General features: G+C 33.2%; 1 protein-coding gene across 1 annotated transcript in view; it reads left to right on the top strand.

Annotated features, from left to right (window-relative positions):
• The window catches only part of IBSP (integrin binding sialoprotein), an 11,314-nt gene that overhangs the window by 9,468 nt on the left and 1,494 nt on the right, over window positions 1–352 (top strand). Inside the window, exon 6 of the mRNA XM_012805299.1 lies at window positions 312–344. Within this exon, the coding sequence (XP_012660753.1) occupies window positions 312–344 (33 nt within the window). The remainder of the gene's footprint in view (window positions 1–311; window positions 345–352) is intronic.

Here is a 352-nt window from a genome sequence, read left to right as displayed (position 1 = left end):
TTCCTGGTATGGAAAAGTTGTATCAAATGCCTCAAACAAAAAATTTTTGAACTGATAAAAGAAAAAGTAGAGATCATTTCATAGACACGATAGTGTGGTAATTGGTATTAAGCAACTTTGAGTTGAGTTCACAGAGGTGAAAAGTGAAAATGGCATCAGAAGGGGCAAAATTGTTAACTTTGGGTTATGAGCCAGCTGAGGATACAAAGTTTTTCCAAATAACAAAATTCCAACAAATGGTTCCCAATTCCAACAATGCTGAGCTATCTTCTAGCTAAACTAATTTTTCTTTCTATGGACATTTTCACCAGGAAACTTCAAATGAAGAAGAAAAAGATGAAAATTCTAATGA

Source organism: Otolemur garnettii, unplaced genomic scaffold (assembly GCF_000181295.1).
Source record: "Otolemur garnettii isolate 467f Iridium unplaced genomic scaffold, OtoGar3 scaffold00039, whole genome shotgun sequence".
Lineage (NCBI taxonomy): Eukaryota > Metazoa > Chordata > Mammalia > Primates > Galagidae > Otolemur > Otolemur garnettii.
The sequence above is the reverse complement of the archived record's forward strand: the minus strand, read 5'-3'. Positions and strand labels throughout refer to the sequence as shown.